The 17,037-nt window shown below is 42.5% G+C and overlaps 1 protein-coding gene across 1 annotated transcript in view; it reads right to left on the reverse strand.

Moving 5' to 3' along the window:
- Positions 1–342: 342 nt before the first annotated feature.
- LOC139278561 (laminin subunit beta-4-like) overlaps positions 343–17,037 on the reverse strand; it is a 142,282-nt gene continuing 125,587 nt past the window's right edge. The window contains exons 30-34 of the mRNA XM_070897469.1: positions 15,398–15,605; positions 13,432–13,570; positions 11,076–11,252; positions 8,215–8,365; positions 343–654 (exon numbers count right to left, since the gene is read on the reverse strand). Coding sequence (XP_070753570.1) covers positions 515–654; positions 8,215–8,365; positions 11,076–11,252; positions 13,432–13,570; positions 15,398–15,605 — 815 coding nt within the window. The 3' untranslated portion in view covers positions 343–514. The remainder of the gene's footprint in view (positions 655–8,214; positions 8,366–11,075; positions 11,253–13,431; positions 13,571–15,397; positions 15,606–17,037) is intronic.

Consider the following 17,037-nt stretch of genomic DNA (forward strand, 5'->3'; position numbering starts at 1 on the left):
GATACAATAGATTAAGGAAGAGATGCAAAAACTGTCTGTTATTCAGTAAACTTAAAGAAAGAGAGCAAGGGGAACTTATAAAGTAAAGTGATTATTGAAGGTGAGTAGATAGTATTACATTTGGAACGTGAGTTATATCAGGTTAGGGATGTCGCCGGTTGATTGGAAGCGTTAGGGAGCTACTTCTTCTTGTGACTTTGCTTGTGGTTTAAATTGTCGGCAAAGATACATAATTAAATATCTGCACTTGAGTTCAAAATCATTGCTTTTATTTCAATTTTTCAAAACTGCAAATTGTAATAATGGTCATTTTGAATGAATAATCAAGGAAACAACATACATGACACTAATTTTGATATAATGAGCTTATATTACTTATGTGCTTTGACAGTGGTCAGCTAAACATAAAATCATTCTTACGAAATATCGCATTTGCACATCAATGTTAGCGTTCTTTAAAATTTTATACACTTTATATTAAGAGTAAGTGATAAAAAGTTACAAGACTAGTTTACTATGGCTGACATTTATTGTAAAAGCTGGCCTTCTCATCAATAAACTGTTTAATGCTGGTCACATTTTTTTCTAGATCCAACAAATAATCTGTTTTTTCTTTTATTTTCTTATTTCCATCTTGTAACCTCTTCTCCAGGTCTGTAAATGCAGAAAAACAAAGCAATTAGTATTATATCATTATTTACCATCTATTGTCCTCACTATTAGATTATTAGTCAACTGTTTCTCCACTTGTTGCTGACATTGATGTTTCCTGTGTCACACTCTGATGTAGACTGTACAATATTCAGAGCTTGCTTGTATTGATTTTCAGACAGTATCTGTATCTTTCCATCTGGATACCCAGAGCTTTCAGAAATCATGTGTATTCACTTTTAGATGCCTTGACAAGTGATGAGAGAGGGAAACCAGGGAATTATAGAATTCTTGACATTTTCAGCTGATGAGAGAGAGAGCCAGCATGGATTTGTAAAGGGTAGGTCATGCCTGACGGAACTGATTGAATTTTTTGAAGGGGTGGCTAAAGTAGCCGACAGGGGAATGCTATGGATGTTATTTATATAGCCTTCCAGAAGTCATTGGAAAATGTACCTCATAAGAGCCTATCAGCTAACGTTGAAGCTCATGGAATTGAAAGCAAATTATTGACCTGATTAATAAATTGGCTGAGCGTCAGGGGAGAAGTAGTAGGGATAATGGGCAGATGCTCTAATTGTCAGGATGTGACGAGTGGTGTCCTGCAAGAATCAGTATTGGGGCCTCAGCTATGTACCGTATTTATTAATGACTTAGATGATGGCATAGAAAGCCACATATCCAAGTTTTCCGATGACACAAAGATAGGCGGCATCATAAGCAGTGTAGATGAAAGCATAAAATTACGAAGGAATGTAAATAGATTAAGTGAATGGGCAAACTGTGACAAGTGGATTTCAATATAGGCAAATTTGAGGTTGATCACTTTGGACCTAAAAAGGATAGAACAGAGCACTTTTTAAATAGTGAAAAGCTAAAAACATTGGAGTTCCAAAGAGACTTTGAGGGGTGGTGGTGGTGGTGGTGGTGCATCCAGTACTTAGATCATTAAAATGTCATGAAGAGGTATAGAAAATAATCAAATAGGTTAATGGAATGCTGGCCTTTAGCAGTTTAATTTAAAGGGGAAAAGTTAAATAGTTGGGAATCTTTCAGGTTTAGGCAGAGAAAAACAAGGTAACTCTCCAGTAGGAGGCAATTAGCAGCTAGTTAAAACCAGTTCTGTAAACGACTGACCAGTAGTGAGTCATCTAACCTAGATACAGTTTAAAAAGAGGCAGCTCGTGCAGAGCACGGAGTGCAACAGCATAGAGTGGCATTTGTGAGTTTGGTAAGTGGGTGAGTTTGGGCAAGCGGGGGTGGCAGGTGCTGTTTTGTCTTGTTTTTCCGACCAGTGCTGATACTGGAGCAGCTGATAAGGAGAGTAGGAGACGGAGGCCCAGAGACCAGCCCAACCAGTTCAGACAAAGATAGAGGGGTGCGAAATCGAGAGGTGACGTCACAGCCAAGCTGGTAAGTGGTTGGCTGTTCGACTGGTAAGTATAACTCTCTTTTAGACTGACTTTTAGATTGGTTTAATTGGCAGCGAACTACTAAGTAGCTGTTTGGTCTTTAAGTAAATTTTAGTAAGTAAATTAATTTAAGGGTTAAGTCATGGCAGGAGAGCTTGGACCCGTGTCATGCTCCTCCTGTGCTATGTGGGAAGTCAGGGACGCTTCCAGTGTCCCTGACTACTATGTGTGCGGGAAGTGTGTCCAGCTGCAGTCCCTGACAGACCGTATGACGGCACTGGAGCTGTGGATGGACTCACTCTGGAGCATGCGCGATGCTGACAATGTTGTGGATAGCACATTTAGTGAGTTGGTCACACCGCAGGTAAGGGTTAGGACAGATAGTGAATGGGTGACCAAGAGTCAAGGCAAGAGCAGGAAGGTAGTGCAGGAGTCCCCTGCGGTCATCTCTCTCCAAAACAGATATACCGTTTTGGATACTGTTGGGAGAGATGACTTACCAGGGGAAGGCACCAGCAGCCAGGTTCATGGCACCGTGGATGGCTCTGCTGCACAGAAGGGTGGGAAAAAGAGTGGGAGAGCTATTGTTATAGGGGACTCTATTGTAAGGGGAATAGATAGGAGTTTCTGCGGCCGCAACCGAGACTCCAGGATGGTATGTTGCCTCCCTGGTGCAAGGGTCAAGGATGTCTCGGAGCGGCTGCAGAGCATTCTGGAGAGGGAAGGTGAACAGCCAGTTGTCGTGGTACATGTAGATACCAACGATATAGGTAAGAAGTGGGAAGAGGTCCTACAAGCTGAATTTAGGGAGCTAGGAGTTAAATTTAAAAAGTAGGACCTCAAAGGTCGTAATCTCTGGATTGCTACCAGTGCCACGTGCTAATCAGAGTAGAGGGAGCAGGATGGTTAGAATAAATACATGGCTTGAGCAGTGGTACAAGAGGGAGGGATTCAAATTCCTGGGACATTGCAACCAGTTCTAGGGGAAGTGGGACCTGTACAAAAGGGACGGTCTGCACTTGGGCAGGACTGGAACTGATGTCCTAGGGGTAACATTTGCTAATACAGTTTGGGAGTGTTTTAATCTAATATGGCAGGGGGATGGGAACCTATGCAGCGAGATAGGGCGAAGTAATATGGAGTCAGAAACAGATGGTAAAAAGGTAAAAAGCAATAGTGGAAGGCCGAGTAAACAAAGGCAAGAAACAAAAAGGGCCACACTACATCATAATTCTAAAAGGACAAAGGGAGTTAAAAAAATAAGCCTGAAGGCTTTGTGTCTTAATGCAAGGAGTATCCGTAATAAGGTGGATGAATTAACTGTGCAAATAGATGTCAACAGATATGATGTGATTGGGATTACAGAGACGTGGCTCCAGGATGATCAGGGCTGGAAACTCAACATCCATGGGTATTCAACATTCAGGAAGGATAGAATAAAAGGAAAAGGAGGTGGGGTAGCATTGCTGGTCAAAGAGGAGATTAATGCAATAGTTAGGAAGGACATCAGCTTGGATGATGTGGAATCTATATGGGTAGAGCTGCAGAACACCAAAGGGCAAAAAACGTTAGTGGGAGTTGTGTACAGACCTCCAAACAGTAGTAGTGATGTTGGGGAGGGCATCAAACAGGAAATTAGGGGTGCATGCAATAAAGGTGCAGCAGTTATCATGGGTGACTTTAATATGCATATAGATTGGGCTAACCAAACTGGAAGCAATACGGTGGAGGAGGATTTCCTGGAGTGCATAAGGGATGGTTTTCTAGACCAATATGTCGAGGAACCAACTATGGGGGAGGCCATCTTAGACTGGGTGTTGTGTAATGAGAGAGGATTAATTAGCAATCTTGTTTTGCGAGGCCCCTTGGGGAAGAGTGACCATAATATGGTGGAATTCTACATTAGGATGGAGAATGAAACAGTTAATTCAGAGACCATGGTCCAGAACTTAAAGAAGGGTAACTTTGAAGGTATGAGGCGTGAATTGGCTAGGATAGAGTGGCGAATGATATTGAAGGGGTTGACAGTGGATGGGCAATGGCAGACATTTAGAGACCACATGGTTGAACTACAGCAATTGTACATCCCTGTCTGGCGTAAAAATAAAAAAGGGAAGGTGGCTCAACCGTGGCTATCAAGGGAAATCAGGGATAGTATTAAAGCCAAGGAAGTGGCATACAAATTGGCCAGAAATAGCAGTGAACCCGGGGACTGGGAGAAATTTAGAACTCAGCAGAGGAGGACAAAGGGTTTGATTAGGGCAGGGAAAATAGAGTACGAGAAGAAGCTTGCAGGGAACATTAAGATGGACTGCAAAAGCTTCTATAGATATGTAAAGAGAAAACGGTTAGGAAAGACAAACGTAGGTCCCCTGCAGTCAGAATCAGGGGCAGTCATAACTGGGAACAAAGAAATGGCAGACCAATTGAACAAGTACTTTGGTTCGGTATTCACTAAGGAGGACACAAACAACCTTCCGGATATAAAAGGGGTCAGAGGGTCTAGTAAGGAGGAAGAACTGAGGGAAATCCTTATTAGTCAGGAAATTGTGTTGGGGAAATTGATGGGATTGAAGGCTGATAAATCCCCAGGGCCTGATGGACTGCATCCCAGAGTACTTAAGGAGGTGGCCTTGGAAATAGCGGATGCATTGACAGTCATTTTCCAACATTCCATAGACTCTGGATCAGTTCCTATGGAGTGGAGGGTAGCCAATGTAACCCCACTTTTTTAAAAAAGGAGGGAGAGAAAATAAGGAACGATAGACCGGTCAGCCTGACATCAGTAGTGGGTAAAATGATGGAATCAGTTATTAAGGATGTCATAGCAGCGCATTTGGAAAGAGGTGACATGATAGGTCCAAGTCAGCATGGATTTGTGAAAGGGAAATCATGCTTGACAAATCTTCTGGAATTTTTTGAGGATGTTTCCAGTAGAGTGGACAAGGAAGAACCAGTTGATGTGGTGTATTTGGACTTTCAGAAGGCTTTCGACAAGGTCCCACACAAGAGATTAATGTGCAAAGTTAAAGCACATGGGATTGGGGGTAGTGTGCTGACGTGGATTGAGAACTGGTTGGCAGACAGGAAGCAAAGAGTAGGAGTAAATGGGTACTTTTCAGAATGGCAGGCAGTGACTAGTGGGGTACCGCAAGGTTCTGTGCTGGGGCCCCAGCTGTTTACATTGTACATTGCGAGGAGGATGCTATGAGGCTGCAGAGTGACTTGGATAGGTTAGGTGAGTGGGCAAATGCATGGCAGATGAAGTATAATGTGGATAAATGTGAGGTTATCCACTTTGCTGGTAAAAACAGAGAGACAGACTATTATCTGAATGGTGACAGATTAGGAAAAGGGGAAGTGCAACAAGACCTGGGTGTCATGGTACATCAGTCATTGAAGGTTGGCATGCAGGTACAGCAGGTGGTTAAGAAAGCAAATGGCATGTTGGCCTTCATAGCAAGGGGATTTGAGTACAGGGGCAGGGAGGTGTTGCTACAGTTGTACAGGGCCTTGGTGAGGCCACACCTGGAGTATTGTGTACAGTTTTGGTCTCCTAACTTGAGGAAGGACATTCTTGCTATTGAGGGAGTGCAGCGAAGGTTCACCAGACTGATTCCCGAGATGGTGGGACTGACATATCAAGAAAGACTGGATCAACTGGGCTTGTATTCACTGGAGTTCAGAAGAATGAGAGGGGATCTCATAGAAACGTTTAAAATTCTGATGGGTTTAGACAGGTTAGATGCAGGAAGAATGTTCCCAATGTTGGAGAAGTCCAGGGGTCACAGTCTAAGGATATGGGGTAAGCCATTTAGGATCGAGATGAGGAGAAACTTCTTCACCCAGAGAGTGGTGAACCTGTGGAATTCTCTATCACAGAAAGTTGTTGAGGCCAATTCACTAAATATATTCAAAAAGGAGTTAGAGTAGTCCTTACTACTAGGGGGATCAAGGGGTATGGCGAGAAAGCAGGAATGGGGTACTGAAGTTGCAGGTTCAACCATGAACTCATTGAATGGCGGTGCAGGCTCGAAGGGCCGAATGGCCTACTCCTGCACCTATTTTCTATATCTAGAGGATTAGAATACAAGGGGGTAGAAATTATGCTCCAGGTATATAAAGTCCTGGTTAGACCTCACCTGGAGTACTGTGAGCAATTCTGGGCATCATACCTTAGGAAGCATACCTTGGAGGGAGTGCAGCGTAATAATACCTGGACTCCAAGGGTTAAATGACGAGGAGAGATTACATAAACTAGGGTTGTATTCCCTGGAATGTAGAAGGTAAAGGGGTGATTTGATCAAAGTTTTCAAGATAATAAGGGGAACTGTTAGGGTAGATAGAGCAAAACTATTTCTGCTGGTTGGAGAGTCTAGGACTAGTGGGCATAGTCTAAAAATTAGAGCAGACATTTAAGGAGTGAAGTTAGGAAACACTTCTGCACACAGAGTGGTAGCAAGTTTAGAACTTTCTTCTGCAAATGGCAATTGATGCTAGATTAATTGTTAATTTAAAATCTGAGATTGATAGCTTTTTGTTAATCAAAGGTATTAAGGGATATGGGGCAAATGCGGTAAATGGAGTTAGGTCACAGATCAGTCATGATCTCATTGAATGGCGGAACAAGCTCAAATGCTAAATGGCCTACTCCTGTTCCTAAGTTCCTCCTTCCTCCTTTCTGGAAAGTTGATGAGGTTTAGAAAATTTCCTACAAAAGCTTCAATCACCTCCTCAGCATATTTTCACATAATGCTCTGAGCAACCGAGCATCATTTCAAACAGCAGCTTGGAAGAATCCTGAGGGAAGAACATTGAAAGCAGCTGCAACTTCCAACAATAAAGACAGAACAAAGGGATTCACAGAAATAGTGAGCAGCTATGCAGCAGTTAAAGTACATCTCACGATCATACCATCACCCATATTTAGCCTGAACTTCCTCAGACACTGCTGTTCAGGGTCCATTTTTCACCTATGAAACCTTACATCTAGATAAGTACTGAAACTCTAGATCTATGGCTCTTTACATTCCGCCTTAGAAACAAAATGGCTAAAGCTATCCCAATCAAAATGGTGAGAAAATAGTTTTCGGCAGTCTTTTTAAAGCTCGTTTGATTAGATCCAAGCTTTATGTATGGCAGGGACGTTCTAGTCATGGTGAACAATCATGATCAGTTTAATGTAGGTTGAGACTACTGCCAGTAATTGCCTAATTTGACAGTCTTCAACATAGTGAGAGACTAGGGGGGCAAAATTACCCATTGCCCCAATTGGGGGCGGTAACTTTCTGGGGCTAGGACTGTTATTGCCCGGCTTGGAAGTCCCACCCCAAAGTGGAATTGGGCACATGGGCCCCTCAAAGGAACCGGAGCTCCGTCTCTGGTACTCCGCTTCATTGGAGGGGTATTCTGGGGCGGGAGCATGGCGCTGAATCCTGCGCAGCGCTAAAGAGCAATTGCGGTGCAATTGCATAGTGCTGACGTGCTACAATGCCCCATCCCTTCATTTAAAGGGGAGCGATGCTGCGCACTCTGCAGGCCCTTTAGTGGCCAGCCACTGGGCACAAGGGATGCGATCAACCGGACCAGCGGGCCAGCACCCAAAATGGAGTGTTGGGCTGTATGATGGCGGCTCGGTCGATGCAAGGACCGCCATTGTCGGGCACCCTTAAAGGGGAAATATCCCGCGGAGCGCAAAGAGATCGGTGCACACACTGATGGTATCATCGCCGGGCGTGCGCCGGCCCAGAGCGCTAACCCCGGGATGCGGAGCTACCGGGACAGCGTCCCCCCAAACCTCCGGGTGATAAATCCATTGCATCCATTAATGACCCACGGAGGCATTAATTGGGCTATAAAATGGGGCAATCTTGGCCCCTTGATTTAAAAAAAAAACATTCTTTGTATGTGGACGTCGCTGGCAAGGTCAACATTTATCGTCCATCCCTGGTTGCATGAGTGGAAAATTACGCTGGCATCATACAAACTCTCAGCAAAACAAAAGTTGTGTATTTTCACAGTTTACACGATATTTTTTAAAATCCATGATTTAATAAATGAATAAAATACCTGTACAATAATGAAGTGGTTGGATATATAAATCATCAAACACATTTCCTCATGCTGTTGCAGTTAATAAATGGCCACCTACCTGTAATTCTCTTCAGTTTTTCTTCCAGATCTTTTGCCAGTTTAGTAGCCTCTTGTTGTAGTTGTTTTGCTTTTTGTTTTCCCCCAGTTGGAATCTCCTGTATTTTCAGTTTGCTTAATTTTACATAAGTCTCATTCAATTTTTGAAATTCCTTCAATAATCAAAACATAAATATGTCTTCAAACTAATCAGATAATTTACAAGTATCAGATAAAAAGAAAGATTAATTCATTGAGAAAAAAACATTATAATGGTTTAGGACAAGAAAGCCATTCAGGCCCCAGTCAGCCCAATGATTCTGTGCTAGCTCATTACCAGAGCAATCCAAAGCTAACCCCACAGCTCTGTTCTCTATTTATTCCCTTATATTTACCTTTGTTTAAAATGTTTATTCATTTTTCATCAAAAATGCAATGGCCTCTCTAACTGTGGCCTAACCATTGCCTTGCAACATTTATTATTACCCGTTCCATTAACCCTAAAGTACTAGTTCCCCATTAACTGTATAAGCCAGATATAGGTTAGATGTCAGGAAGTGATTCTTTTCCCAGAGAATAGTGATTCTCTGGAACAGGCTGTAGGCTTGTGCGGTGGATGCTGATTCATTTCATGTGTCAGCTGGACCTTTTTCTGGCTGGGGCAGAGATCATCTCGTACAAAAGGCAGGTACGGCATAGAATTAATGGAACCAGAATGACCTGCTGATTAGTTTTGATCACCTAGGGGAGTCAGCGAGGAATTTTCCAGATTTTTTCACCCCAAATTGGTCTGGATTTTAACTAGTTTTTCACCTCTCCCAGGATGGTTTTAGGGGGTGTGGAGAGTGTATTGTGATACACAAGAGTATTGGTATTAACCACCTGCATGATGGGCGGGAAAGGGTTAAAATTGAAAATTGGGGAACGAGTCCTCAATCCATCGCATACGCCCCAGCCGCCATTTTTATGGTGGTGGGCAGCATGCCGTGCATATGTGTCCTGTCTTGGAGAGGTAGGATATTTCATTACAATATTTGTATCAGGCTCTCGCAGTGCAGTTGGGAGCCTGATTTAAGTTTAGCAGTTGCCGGCCGGGTTTCCCAAGACTCTGGAATTCCGACTGCTAAATGGAGATGGGAACAGCTGGAGCAGGAGTTCTCCCCGCGGCCACTCTTGCAAACCTTTGGACTCCTTTCTGCCGATCGCAGCTTCTCCTCACTGCCGGTATCGGACGAACCCCACCCAAGCCCCGATCTGTCACTCTCTCCCGAATGCCAGGCTCCAAACCTCCACCCTGTGCCCTACCCTACCCGGCACCAAGCACCGCTCTTTCCCGATTGCCGGGGAGGATCCCTGGCTATGGCCTTCTGCCGCTGCCTTTCCTGTCCGACAGCAAGCCTGTCTGTCAATCTGACCAGCTGCCGGGAAGATAATCGAAGAAAAAAATTATAATGAGTTTCTGCGTTAAATTCGGCAGCACCTCCATTTCCCCAGGATTTCAGGCACTTCCCCCACAACCCGCCTCCCTGTAAATATCAGAGCCAAGGAATCACAATTGTGTGAGACTGGCTGGGTTGACTAGAGAGTCTTTTCCCGTCCATCATTGTTCGTATGTTCATAACTACCTTTCTATCCATGGTGTTACATAACTCTGGAAACCCCGCCACTGAGGGAAGTCTAGGCCTTTACATCTGGCAGAAAATAATGGACGCACTTCCCATTGGTCTGGCTTGAATCATGGCTACAGAGGTGAAAATACAATGTGCTAACCTGCTGTATGTACCAAAGGAGTTGCACCAAGAGATGTTAAGGGCCTGAATTTGCGGTTGGTATTACAACTGGCCTTTGAAATTGACCGCATGTTTGGGATTTCTGCAAATGCTTGTGCATGCACTACATCTCAAACTTGCAATCCGTCTGTTTCAAAATAGGCAGATGATCCGCTGTGACTTTCAAGTCCTCATTGAAATCGAAAAGTTGGGCTAATTGCCCACCTACTACACATCAATTACGCTGGCAAATTTTATGGCTAGTACAAACAGGCACAGGAGCCTGTTGCACAGCGTAAGGCGAGGAGTGATGAGAAAATGTAATAATTAAAAACAAACACGTAAAAGAACTTACCAGGCAGCTGTTAAGGCTCGATTTGAGGGATGAGATCACTTAAATTTTTTTAAATTTTGCAGATAACTAGTTCAAAGTATTCCCAGTGCTTTTTAAAGCTAAGTACTGTACTTGTCAAATAAATATAATTAGTATCACACCAGTTAATTTACAAGTTCTTTGATGTCAAATTGAAATGTGTCCTGATTTGCTAGTGAAAGGAGCACTGCCCCACGTGACCCCAGGGACACGTACGCACAACGGTAAGCCCCTGGGATCCATGGGCCACTACGCTGCGCCCAACTCTGCTACATTCCAAAGCAAGTTTTTGTTTGGGGCTTCGCACGAGGTAAGTGCAGGTTTTGTTCGAGGTCGACGGCGTGCTCCTTAGCTATGCTACTGACCACAATTTCAGGGCGTTAATTGTTAGGTATGTTCCTGATAAACCAACTAGTAGTTAAAGTAATAAGCATCATTGTACCTAAAGTGAGTTTTTACTCTCAATATTACATAGTACATACAGCACGGAAACAGGCCATTTGGCCCAACAGATCCATGCTGGTGTTTATGCTCCATACAAGTCTCCTCCCACCCTTCTTCATCTAACCTCTCAACGTATCTTTCTATTAATTTCTACCTCATGTGTTTATCTAGCTTCCCCTTAAATGCATCAATGCTAGTCACCTCAACTACTCCCTGTAGGAATCATGGGATTTAGCAAATACTAATAATTTTGTTACAAGTATTATAATTTTACAAAGATAATATTAAAATAATTACTTGTTCAGCTTCCTCAGCATGAGTCTTTGCTTCATTGGCTTTTACCAGTGCCTTCTCAGTCGATATCCTGTTGTTATCAGTCTTGTTTTTCAATTCCTCAATTCCATTTTGTAACTTTGTTAGACTGTTCATTAAATGCATGAGATTGTCAGCAATTGAGTTGGTTTTCTCATTAAGCTGTTAAGAAGAGGTTACAATATGAAAGTCTAAACATTTTAATTCGAGAAAAGTTGCAGATTAGTGATATTTCACTGACGAGCCTAAGTTTCAGTATTCAATGAAATTCAAATTAAAACACAATTTTAAGAGGCATACGACAATGCTAGGGCTGATAACACAAAGATGCAGTATGGAGAATTTAGCAGGGAAGCAAAAGGATTTGAAATGCTAAGTGAGGGTGTGACAAACTACTGGCAGGTAATGGCCCAGAAATTCCTGCCTCCCGGGTCCGTACGGAGTGTGTACAGACCCGGGAAGGCATCGCAAAAACCAGTTTTCAGCGCACAATGCGCATCCGCTGAAAACCGGCTTTTCCGATCTGTCAAGCTGGAGCTGGAGCTTGACACATCCAATGCATCTCCACATCCAAGATATTCGCATGGGCAAGATTGCGGTATTTACCCATATCTTGCCCAGCAGATGTCCTGAAAATTCTTGTTCCTGATAAAAGCAGGCACATGGCCTACTTTTAGAGACGTAAGAGTTTTAAAATACACAAAAACATTATAAAATAAAATGTAAAAAATGAATGTTATTGTTATAAACCCTCCCCACTACAGTAAGCTTACTTTAAACCATAATTAAAAAAACTTTTTTTTTAAATTGGAAAAATAAATTTTTTTATAATACATAAATAACTTTAATTTAAATTAATAAAATATGTGGTGTATTTTTTCTATTTTTTAATGGAGTTTTGTGTGTTTGGTGGGGGGGAGGCGGTGGTTCTCATTCATAATAATGGGAACTCCAACTTACGGAGTTCCCATTATTATGAATAAGAACATACTTTACCTTGATTGGTTGCCCAGAGCCGTGTGACTGCAGCTCCAGCCCTGCGCAGTCAGTGGAGATCTCAGGACCTGGAACTCGCGTGGGCTCAGCAGGAACAGGGGAACAGGTAGGTGTACGTCTTTTTTAACTTTTTCCCTCGATCGCCCGCGGGAAGTAGCCGACTGGGATTTCTGGGCCATTATAAAGGGAAATAATAAAGGATTTTATAAATACATAAAATGTAAAATAATAGTCTTAAAAAGGTCGAGCTGATTCGAAATGAAAAATGAAATCTTATGCAGGATGAAGGAAGGACAGATACTTCAAAGAAGTGTATGAAAGTGGAAATGAAAGGGTATAAGAAAGTGTGAAGCAATTAGATAGGATAACTACAGATAAGGAATATTGAAAACAACTGGTGGAACTCAAAGTGGAAAGGAAACTGAGCCGGATGGCTTACATTGTAGAATTCTGAGGGAAGTTAGAGAAGAAATAGAGGAGGCTCGGGCCATAATTTTTCAAACATCCTTGTATGGAATTTATGCCAGAGGACTAGAAGGTTGCCAATGTAACATCTATGTTCACAAAGACTAAACCAGATAAGAAATGATGTGTATATATTTCTTTTTTAAAATCTAAATTTTAAACTGGTGAGAGGAGAGGATTGATAGAATTGGTGTGTAACAATACCGTAAACACATTCAAAAAGAATACGTTACGATATTGCTACACTGAGTGATCCGAGCAATGATTCCTCTGAGGTCTGTATTAATCTACACAGTTCTTTCAGAAACATGAAAAATTCTGAACTACAGAAATATGTTTAACTCCTGTGCTGGGAGAGTTCATCTCCTGACACCTTTCCCCACTTGCTCAACAGTTACCAAAACGAGCAGTCATCTGCCTTTTTAGAAAATGCATTTATCAAACTATGGGAGCATTGTGTGAAGCTATGAACCCCTAGTGTAAAATGAATCCTTTAAACAGTTTTAAAAAAATGGGAACTATAGACTCTTTTTTTTTTTAAAGTGGAAGTGTACACAAACAAAGTGACACACTGTTGGGATTCAGTTCATGGTTCATAATGTCATTTGAATCCTTTGAGAGTGCCACAGCTTTTAATCAGGATCTTAACCAAGTGGTACTCTCTGTCATCCCTATCACCTATTGTAATCCAATCAAAAATAACTTCTGTTTTGAAAATAGAAGGAAAGGCTGTTGTATAGTTTAATATTATACATTGGGACTAAGCCATATTAAAGATTATCTGACATGTTGATAAAGAAACCAAACATCTCTCGTGAATATCTGGATTTTAATGTTATAAATTAAACTTTTAATTAGATTTGAAATCCTTCCTATTTACCTGTGAAATCCTAGTCTGCATATTATTTAGTTTATTGGTCAACTTCTCCATTGTGTCTGTGACTTCTTTTTGGACTTCTTTAACTTTGTCCATGTCTTTCTGTAGTTCCTTTGGGCTTGGGATCTCTTGAGCCGCTTTCCTAAAAATTCACATAAAATTTACTGTAGTACTGATGTACCATGGAAAGTTAATACACAATGAGACCTTTCAAATGTAAACAGATTCATATCTGATTGCTAATGTTAAAACAACGCTGTGCAAGACCTTGTATTCAGATGAAATCGTACCATAGACAAGACAATTGCAGATGTCTGTTCAACTTGATCGTTATGAGGTCCTGGAGTAGATTGTGCTTTAGTTGGGTGGTTTGTTATTAATACCCAACTGACCATTAGTGTGCTGACTCCATCAAATCTTGTAGAATTTGCTTCAATTACATGATGTGATTGAGTTCCTGCCCCATATTGGGCCTGTGGTTGGGAACTTGCCAAAGGGAAATCACATGTAAGCAGTCCTTAATGTCTGACTAAAAGGAGCGATGGATACATTTAAAGGCTGCTAATATTTTCAATCTATGATTCAGCCTTTGCAAAGGCTGTTTGAGCAACAATGCTGCTTGGTAACAGTATTCACAGGCATACAGTAACGTTCACATGTATGTTGACAACACCAACACCATCTCCATCACCACCCTCAATAACACGACCATTTCTGTGCTGTCAGACTCTTTGTTGTGAATGCGTCAGAACTTCCTACAGCTCCACACTGGGAAGAATAAAGCTAATCCCCGTTACCACTAAAATCTTTCTGCACATTTACATTACCTTCATACTTCTCTAATGCTTTCCTTATCTGCCTCTCGGGTTTCACCGTGCACAAATTTCAACTTGTCCTAATCTCTGCTGCCCAAAACCTGTCCTGCACTAATTCAGTTTGCTTACGACACCCATCCTCATAGACCTCAATTGACTCCTTATCCCCAAATCCTGAGAGAGTCTTTAACAAATTTCTTTATGGTTCAACCCTATTGTACCACTGCAGTCTCCTCCAGCCCTGTACAGGTTGAACCTCCCTTGTCCAGAACTCCCTTGTCCAGAACTCCCTTATCCAGAACCACCCCTCGTCCAGAACCATTCTCGGCCACCGGGTGGCGCATGCGCAGAACTCCGACATGAACAAATTGAAGTCCTTCATCGCTGCCGAGTCCTGCTATCATTGGCCTGACCCTGCGATCCACAGCCACACCCCATGATCTATCTGCCGCACTCCCAGCCCCAATCCAGTCAGCCCCGATAACCCCTTGCTCAGTACCTGTACCATCCAATTTAACATGACCACCCCTCATCCAGAAAAATCCCTTATCCAGAACAGGCCAGGTCCCGAGGATTCCAGATAAGGGAGATTCAACCTGTATCTTTGGTCCATCGGTTCTGAGTGCTGTGCATCTCCCCCAATGCGCCCCCCCCCCCAACCCCCTACCCTCCTAATCCAACACCCATGGCAGAACTTTCAGCTATCCCAACCCTACTCTTTGGAGCTCTCTCAGCTCTGCCTTACTGCTTCTCACACTGCTTTTAAATGCCTCCTAATCACCTATCATTTTTCAGCCAACTCTTGGAGCAGAAATGGATTTTACGTGATAGTAGAACACTTCTACTATCACGTGAATCCATTTCTGCTCTGTAAAGTACCTTAGGGTATTTCCTACATTAAAATGATTATATAAATGCAATTGCTGGAAATACTCAGCAGGTCAGGCAGTATCTGTGGAAAGAGATCCAGAGTTAATGTTTCATGTCAATGACCTTTCGTCAGTTTGATGTATGTTTCAACAACTTAGGGAATATGTAACCGGTTTGCAGCAGAGGAAAATTCTAAATAAAAAGTGAAGATGCCATTAACTATCAATAGTAGGTTACAGAATAATAATTAACCATGCAGATTATTTAAATAGAATGCTACATACTCAGCTTTCATTGCACGTTTCAAAAGCGTCTTTGCTTCTTGAGAGCGGTTATTCAGTCTTTCCACTTCTTTATCGATGTCTTTCATTTCAGAAAGAATGCCCTGAATTTGTTTGCTTTTGTTCTTCACTTCCTCCGGAGTAATGGGTATCTTGATGGAAAGAACATAGTTTGCTATTTTTTCAAGATCCTCAGGAGAAACACCGTCGGCTTGAATTGAAAGAGAAAGAGTAAAAACATTAGTTACCTTTACAAAAGAAATATAACACACACATTTCTCAAACAATCTGAGGTAGAATCATCATTTTTGTGGTAGTGAGCCCATACTGTCACTGCTTGTATTGATTGGCTAGTTTGGCAGAAGCCATATTTTTGGTGTAATTACCACAAGCTCTAATTTTCTGTAGTGAATTAAACTGTGCTAATATATTATTGTACAATGACGGAAACATCAACTTTTATAGGGCATGCCTGCCTAAAATAAGGCAATTTGCAATTTTTCATCCTCAGGAACAGTTTAATACTTTTCACCTCCCTCAAACACAAGAAAGCACGGAAAAATGAAGTACCATTTAGCCCATTACTTTCACAACTATGTACAATCGAATCATAGGCTCTACTCGCCCCATTTAATCTTCAGAGGGAAGGTTGGCAAACTTTCCCCAGCCCGAGGATAAATCAAAACTCCAGATTAGCTGTATCATCTAGTCAGTGGCCTTCTCTCCATCACAAAGTTAGAAGTCAGGATATTCACTGATGATTGCACAGTGTTTAGTTCCTTTCGCAACTCCTCAGATAATGAAGCAGTCCATGCCCAAATGCAGCAAGATGTGGATGACATTCAAGCTTGGGCCAATAAGTGGCAAGTAACATTCGCACCACACAAGTGCCAGGCCATGACTGTCTCCAACAAGCGAGAGTCTAACCACCGCCCATTGACATTCAACGGCATTACCATCACCAAATCCACCACCATCAACATTCTGGGGGTCACCATTAACCAGAAACGTAACTGAACCAGCCACATAAATACTGTGGCTACAAGAACAGGTCAGAGGCTGGGTATTCTGCGGTGAGTGTCTCACCTCCTGACTCCCCAAAGGCTTTCTGCTATCTACAAGGCACTGTCAGAAGTGTGATGGAATACTATCCACTTGCCTGGATGACTGTAGATCCAACAATACTCAAAAAGCTCGACACCATCCAGGACTAAGCAGCCCATTAATTAGCACTCCATCCACCATCTTAAACATTCACTCCCTCTACTACTGGCGCACCGTGGCTGCAGTGTGTACCATCTACAAGATGCACTCCAGCAACTCGCCAAGACTTCTTCGACAGCACCTCCGAAACCTGCAAACTCTACCGCCTAAAAGGACAGGCAGCAGGCGCAAGGGAACACCATGCAAGTTCCCCTCCAAGTTATACACCATCCTGATTTGGAAATATATCGCCGTTCCTTCATCGTCGCTGGGTCAAAATCCTGGAACTCTCTCACTAACAGCACTGAGAGAGTACAGGTTGAACCTCTCTTATCCGTCACCCTCGGGATCTGGCCTGTGCCGGATAAGGGATATTGCTGGACGAGGGGAGGTCATGTTAAATTGGATGGTATAGGTACTGAGTAAGGGGATAGTGGGGC

Source organism: Pristiophorus japonicus, chromosome 13 (assembly GCF_044704955.1).
Source record: "Pristiophorus japonicus isolate sPriJap1 chromosome 13, sPriJap1.hap1, whole genome shotgun sequence".
Lineage (NCBI taxonomy): Eukaryota > Metazoa > Chordata > Chondrichthyes > Pristiophoridae > Pristiophorus > Pristiophorus japonicus.